General features: G+C 41.7%; 1 protein-coding gene across 1 annotated transcript in view; it reads left to right on the forward strand.

Annotated features, from left to right (window-relative positions):
- KIT (KIT proto-oncogene, receptor tyrosine kinase) overlaps nucleotides 1–6,746 on the forward strand; it is a 50,270-nt gene extending 43,524 nt beyond the window's left edge. Inside the window, exons 18-21 of the mRNA XM_068189194.1 lie at nucleotides 2,326–2,437; nucleotides 2,527–2,626; nucleotides 3,261–3,366; nucleotides 4,489–6,746. Coding sequence (XP_068045295.1) covers nucleotides 2,326–2,437; nucleotides 2,527–2,626; nucleotides 3,261–3,366; nucleotides 4,489–4,614 — 444 coding nt within the window. The 3' untranslated portion in view covers nucleotides 4,615–6,746. The remainder of the gene's footprint in view (nucleotides 1–2,325; nucleotides 2,438–2,526; nucleotides 2,627–3,260; nucleotides 3,367–4,488) is intronic.
- The last annotated feature ends 937 nt before the right edge of the window (nucleotides 6,747–7,683 follow it).

Below are 7,683 nucleotides of genomic sequence, written 5' to 3' on the forward strand. Positions count from 1 at the left end.
CCAGCAGGCCTTGATGTCTCAGGTACCTACAGCTTCCTTATTTTAGGCTGTGAGACAGACAGGTTTATTGGTTTTCTTCAAAATGTCAGTGCCAGCCACCGGTTGCCTGGAAGTTCAGGTTAGGGAGCAATAGGAGCTGAAATAATTCATGAATGCCTGCTGTGACAAAATATTGAGTAGCATTTAGTGTAACCAAGCTACTTTCAGGCTCAAGGTCAGGTCAAGAGCTGCCTGCTCATAAAGGGTCCTGGGAGTAGGAAGTTTAGACCAGCAGCTTAGGAGGGAAGTGTGCAATTGCGTTTTATTTGTCTAGGTTATCCTTTTAAGTTTCCTGAGTTCACAGAATCACAGAATTGTAGAATGGTTTGGGTTGGAAGGACCTTATAAGATCATCTAGTCCAACCCCTCTGCCATGGGCAAGGACATCTTTCACTAGATCAGGTTGCTTAGAGCGCCATCCAGTCTGACCTTGAACATCCCCAGTGTTGGAAATGTTGCCCAGATGAAGTATCCACAACCTCTCTGGATTACCTGTTCCAGTGTCTCACCATCCTCATCATGTTTTTTTCCTTGTTTCCAATCTAAATCCATGACCTTTCAGTTTAAAACCACTTTTCCTTGTTCAGTCATCACAGGCCCCAGTAAAAAGTCTCTCTCCATCTTTGTCATAAGTCCTCTTTATATAGGCTGCAGTGAGGTCTCCCTTCTCTTCTCCAGACTGAGAGACCCCAGCTCTCTCAAACTTTCTTCACATGAGATGTGTTCAAGCACTGTGATCACTGGAAGAAAGAGGTCTAGTTTCTTCCAAAGCAGGAAGAGTGTTTAGGACAGAAGTCTGACCAGCTCCTACAGTCAGACAAGGAAAGGGCAAACCAGCAAGAGGAAGGTGGAAGCAAATGCAAAGGTTTCCTGTGTCCTTTCTTCTGCTCCAGTTAGCATTCATAAGGGATGTTTCTGTTCCCACACAAACTTAATGAAAAATCTCAGAATCATAGAATTGTTCAGGTAGTAAAAGACCTTTTAGATCATTCACTCCAACTGCTAACCCAGCACTACCAAGTCCCATAAACCATTTCTCTAAGCCCCACATCTAACATGTCTTTTAAATATGTCCAGGGATGGTGACTCCATCACTTCCCCAGGCAGCCTGTTCCAATGCTTGACAGCCCTTTTGGTGAAGAATTTTTCCTAATATCCAATCCAAACCTCCCCTGGCACAATTAAAGGCCATTTTCAGTGGTCCTGTCACTTGTTGTGTAGAAGAGACAGATCCCCACCTTGCTACAGCCTCCTTTTGGGTAGCTGCAGAGAGCACTAAGGTCTCCCCCAGCCTCCTTTTCTTTGGGATAAATTACTCCAGATCCCTCAGCTGTTCCCTGTAGGGCTTTGTGTTCCAGACTCTTCATTACCTTTGTTGCCTTTCTTTGGAAACACTCCAGTACCTAAATGTCATTCTTGTAGTGAGGGGCTCAGAACTGGACACAGGAGTTGAGGTGCAGCCTCACCAGTGCCGGGCACAGGGGGACAATCACTGCCCTGGTCCTGCTGGCCACACTATTGCTCATACAGGCCAGGATGTATTCTTGGCCACCTGGGCACAGCTGGCTCATGTTCAGCCCCTGTCACCAGCACCCCCAGGTCCTTTTCTGCTGGGCAGCTTTCCAGCCACTCGTCCCCCAGCCTGTAGCAAGGCATAGGCCTGTCGGGACCCAAGGGCAGGATCCACCTCTTGGCCTTTTTGAACCTCATACCATTGGTTTGGGTCATCAATCCAGTTTGTCCAGATACCTCTGTAGAGCCTTCCTGCCCTCCAGCAGATCAACACGTCTGCCCAAAATATATATATTAATATATATTACTTTAATTTGAATTTTATTTTTTCTGCTGATAGACTGAGGAGTTAATGCAGATGTATTGACTAAAGCCTTGAAGCATCTCGACCATGTGAATCTTATTTGGCTGCCTGTGCCAGCCAGTCCACCAAAGATGACTTGCTTACATGCTTAAGGACCCATGCCATGATCACTTATATTATTTCCCTCTGACTTCCTGATATCCTTTATTAACTAGACAGAAGGAGTCAAACAGTATTCAGAAAGTCAGAGTGCAAGGAACAGTATTAGCTTGGTAGACCCACAGGAAGATGAATCACTAGCAATGCAGCACTTGGAGATTCTAAAATGCTAAAAGTTTCTTTTTTGGTTGGATACTTCTAGATTTTAAAAATATTTAATGCACATAAAAAACAGAACAAGTTGATTTTTACCTTGTCAATTTTTTATTCCTTATGTCCATTGTCTTAATTTTTCCCTCTTCCCTGGAAAGGCTCGTCTTCCTGTGAAGTGGATGGCACCTGAAAGTATTTTCAATTGTGTCTACACCTTTGAGAGTGACGTCTGGTCTTACGGGATATTGCTTTGGGAGCTCTTTTCTTTAGGTAAGCTCCTTATGTGTACTTCCTATCTGTTTCATCTTGGGGTTTACTGTGGATACAGAAATCATGTTGCTCACCTGCTCTCTCAACAGGAAGCAGCCCCTATCCAGGGATACCCGTGGACTCCAAGTTCTATAAAATGATCAAAGAGGGATACAGGATGTTCAGCCCTGAGTGTGCACCGCCTGAAATGTAAGTGAGCGACCAGCACCTCCAATCATCCAAACATCAGTAAAGATGTGAAGGAAGGGAAGCTTCTGTTCTTGCACTAAGGCTCATTGCACTGTCCCATTGTCACTTTTTAAAGTTCTTTTCATGTTGCAGATAATTCATGTACTCTAACTAGCAGAATACATGCCTGTGTTGTTACGAGCAATGAAATACGCTCATGGCTTTTGCCATCTGATCACTTTGTCATGGCACCTGCTCTCTGTCAACAAATTATTGACAGATCACAGAACATAATTAAACATTTTTACTTCAGATAAAGAAGTCAGCGATATGTATCACCAGATTTACAGCATTTGCATTTGTGCTGTACTTCCTGACAACAGGAGGACTGGCTACTGATCTTCTTTATGAGACATTCTTAATCCGCTATTTTGTAAATGGATTGGCATTTAACAAGCTGTCAAAGAACACTATGTCCAGAGCCTCTCATTAGTGGTGAGCTCTCTGTTGTCACAAACACAGGTGTTAGCAGCACCATTCCTGTTCTTAAAGTCATTTAAAGAAGATGCAACACTTTCGTTTCAAATAATAATGCAGGAGAGATAAGAACTAGGGATTTCTTCGTGAGCAGTATTTAATTTTTGTATCTTTACAGGTATGACATAATGAAGAGTTGCTGGGATGCTGATCCCTTACAGAGACCCACTTTTAAACAAATTGTACAGATGATAGAGCAGCAGCTTTCAGATAATGCCCCCCGGGTAAGTTATGGATTAAGCAGTTTCAAGCAAGATGTCACACTAGAGCCGTGAGAAGCAAAAAGCCCAGGCACTGCAGTTCTAGTATTACTTATGTAGCTTTGCAGCATCAGTGTGGGCCGTAGGAATGATGTTTGGGCTATTCCATTAGACAGTATCTATCTAAGCCCATACCCAACATTTATTAGCTGCAGAACATTTTTGTATTACTGATGTTTCTCACACAAAATAGACCTGTCACAACAATTTTGATGTTACAAAATGCAGCGGTACTGCATAAATTCATCTTATCCTAAACTATGAAAAATCCTGTTAATCTGAGAAGCATCTCGGAAATAAAGCATTATTAGTTTTTATTAAGAAAGCCATTGGATGAAGGGGTGGAGCCTTTGGTGCTCTTCTCTATCTTCTCACTTGCTTCCCCTAATACCATTTACATAACCTTGGAGGAGCATTGTGACAAATTGTATGTGCTGCTCTTTCAACCATTCCATAGTGAAAGCTTATTCTGAGCAGGCAACTGGAAAAAACTGTCCAAAGGAAAACTGGAGGCACATCCTAAACTTGGATTTTCTCTCTCCATAGCTTTGTGTATTACTAGGGTTTACAAAAGTACATTTAAACCTGATTTAAAAATAAAGCTTCCTTTTACCTCTGGTTGCCTCGTTTGGGCAGAGAGTACATGGCTTCCTGACAATTTGAGAAGAGAGGAAACTGAAAGCTGCTGGTGTTCGATTGCATCCTGTAGTGTATTTTTGGCAGGTGCAGGCATTACTAAAACAAAAGCAAGAAATCTGAAGGAATTATTAGTGAGATTTCTGAGGGAGCTTAGTAATAACCTGAGCTTTTTTTTTTTTTTTTTTTTTGAGCTTAGCTGAAATTTGACATGCAGTTGGAAGCTACAGTGTTTTTAGTAACTGAGATTGAGCTTCATGATTCTTTAAAGTAGCAGTTAAGCCCAAGACCTTTTGACACTGTTTTGATTTGCAAAGAAGCTCCTGAGCTGGAACCCTTCCACAGCAGTCTGTAGTACACAGTGGGAAAAGGCTAAGACAGGAATGCTCTCCGAGAATGTGTGAAGGGAGCAGTCTGCAGAGTATTGACACCAGTCTTTGGCTTCTGCAGGTTTATGCCAACTTCTCAACCCCACCTTCCAGTCAAGGAAATGCTCCAGATCACTCGGTGAGGATTAACTCGGTGGGCAGCAGTGCTTCCTCTACTCAGCCTCTCCTGGTACGCGAAGATGTTTGAGTGGCACATGAAGAAGAGGAGATCAGATGTGTTAGCTGTTTGTATTGTGCAGGGGCTGAGAGAGGGACAACCTCAGTAATTTCTCTTTCTTTTACTCACTACTACCACTGTGTAGCTGAAACGTTGTTGTAATACTGTCCTTTACCATGCACTGTTACACATAAACTTAATCTGCTGAGCACGGTTACAGGCATCATTGCAGTGTTAATTGAAGCTGTATATATTTAGCTATATTGTGTGTATTTGCAGTAGAGAGCCAGATGTGAAGGAAAAAAAAAAACAACCGACAAAAGAAATCATAAGCCAGGGTGTGGAATTGGATGTCTGTAGATCAAGCCAAATCTGCAGTGATTCGTCTCTGGATCTGTGCCTGGAATGCATACAGTCATTTTCTAGTTAATCTTGTTTTTCTGAAGTTACAAAATAAACAAGTATTAAGTTGATGGTTTTGTAAACCCCTTTCCACATCCAACCAAGCCTGAGAGGCTTTCCCAGACAGGTATCATAGGTTGGAGGCCAGTGAGGGTGCTGTATTTACCTGGGAGAAAGAGGTGAAGGAACCAAGACTTTTCCAAAATTGATCTGCACAGCTGGAAACCCTCCTGGGTGCTCTGGGGTTTAAACCAGAGGAGAAGGGAGGAAGAGCATGGATTTTCATTTTTATTTCCCACCTGTGCTGTCACCTTTGCAGACCAGTTGCACTGTTTCCATGGATAGATGCACTACTTCCCACTGGTGCATTCCCTGCCAGGATGAAGCTGCCCATTGCTGGGTCTCACTCCACCATGGAGCCTGAACTGCTTCTGTGGCCCTCTGCCTGGGGTGCCCAAAGACTTTGACATTTGTTTTGCTAATAGTTGCATCTAAAAGTGTTCACCAAAGATAGAGATAGGTGGATCCTGCCAAATTGGTGAAAAAAGAGAAGGAAGGCGGCTTCCAGTAAACTGTGTCTGGAGAAGAGGCCGTTTAACGAGTCATCTTATCTAAGGGAGAGCAGAGAAAAATAATGCTCTCCTGGGGGCCCTTTTTTTATCTTGTCCTACCCAGGTGAATCTTTCCCACAGGCAGTCTTGGATAGTGCTAACTGGAAAGGGCTATTCTCCTCCACCCCAAGTTGTTTCTCTGGTAGTCCGGAGATGATAATCAAGAAGAGTGTAACTGAGAAGTGCCAAATTTATAAATGGCATAAAAGAAAGAATCCTTTCATTCTTCTTTGACGGACATGAAGCATTGGGGTCGGCATCTGTTGAGCCAAGGATTGTGCTTAAAAGTGTTTTCTAACCCCTTTTCTTCCCACCAGGAACACTGCTGGTCCTTTTCTTCCTTTGTTTCTGACCCCTAAAATTAAGTAAAGGCATTGAGAGAAGTATTTCTCAGAGGCAGAGTACTACTTGAGTACTTATTTATTTACAATGCACTTAAGCACTCTGTAACTTACTTTACCAGGATTTTGGTTGAGTTTACATGCAATTCAAATGTGTAACTAACAGCCCAAATACAAGGCAATTGTAAATACACACACTGGTAGTATATTTTGGGTTACATTGAATACTGCGCTCCTTCTGTGACTGTGCATTTGGTTTATTGTTACAGGAATCCATCTTTCAAAGTTAAATAAAAAAATTAGCCATTTGCACTGAACTTACTTAGGCTGTTGCACCTTTCCAAAGTTAGCCATTTGTTTGGATGCACTCTTAGGCATACTAGTTGTTGAGCATTTTCAGTTTAATGCTATAAAAGCTCTTTTGTAACGTGTTGGCTTTTGGAGCAACTGTAGACAAACTAGTTGTTATAGATGTCTCGGTACTTTACAGACACTTAGCTGAAAGAGGTTTGGGTTTTTTTGTTCTTGAAATTTATATTTTTATAATTTGGGGGGGTTTGAAACTTATTTTGCAATGGCTTGGTGTTTTGAATGGGTTTATGCATTGTTTTTGTAAATATGGAAATGTAGCAATAATGTCCTTTTGACTATTCTCAGTCCTCAAGTCTCAAAAATATTTTTATATATATATATATGCAAAAACTATATGTATAAATATGTAAGTGTTTGAAAGTTTATGAAACACTTATGGATATGTTGCTCAGTTGTAGAATTGCAGTTAAGAAAAGTTCAAATAAATCTGTAAATATGTATTCAAATGCTAATGATGTGTATTATGTTAAAACTGAATATTTTCATGTTAAGTCTTAATAAATTCCTGGGTTGAAGCAAAACCTCAGTGTCTGGCCACACACAGGTCAAATCTGGCATTCTGAAACACTTTTGCAAGTACCTGTCAAAAATTTTTATTTGCTATGTGAGTTCTTTACCTGTGAATGAGTGGGACAAATACTTGAAAATTCCAATGCAGCTTTGTTCTGGAAGAAAATTGCAGTTAAAAGATTGATCTTGTAGACTGTTGGTGCAGTCTGTGTGTCATGAATAGTATTTAAAATGAAGATCTCTCGGCATTGCTAAGGAAATAGTTGCACGAGGCAGTTGGAGCCACTCAAAGGCTGCAGTGATGCTGAATATTGTTTAAAAAATGCATATGCTCTTGGCCCTTCTTTCAGGCTGGAGTGAGAGCTCGTGCTGGACTGGCCGAGTGCGGCGCTGCTGGGAGGCGGCTGGAGATACCTGGGGCTGCTGCAGTGGGAGGGGTCATAAAGGGAAAGCTTCCCTTGCTTGAGCAGGTGCTCTGTGTCTTTGTGAGAGACCCTCTGATGTAGTTACTCCAGGTTTGAAATCTGTGACTCCCCTACTCACACTTGTTCCTGTGCTGCCCAAGGGTTTGCCTGGTTGGTATATGATTTAATAATAGTTACAGAGCCTATAAGTCTCTAGAATTACCCTACTAAAGCCCCTACTAACTTATATGGGAGACAGACCTCAACTGTTTTGGTCCTTAAACACTCCTGTTCTGTCAGCAGGCCACCTTGAAAGCTCCCCTTTTCCCCTTTTTCAGCTTCCTTTGTAAAACATGTTCCTTTTTTTTTTTTTTTTTTTTCTTTTTCTTTTTTTTTCTTTTTTCTTCCACACAGGTCTTTACTTGGCTTGTTAAAACTAATTAAGGGAATTATAACCTA

This window comes from Anomalospiza imberbis, chromosome 4, assembly GCF_031753505.1.
Source record: "Anomalospiza imberbis isolate Cuckoo-Finch-1a 21T00152 chromosome 4, ASM3175350v1, whole genome shotgun sequence".
Taxonomy (NCBI): Eukaryota; Metazoa; Chordata; class Aves; order Passeriformes; family Viduidae; genus Anomalospiza; species Anomalospiza imberbis.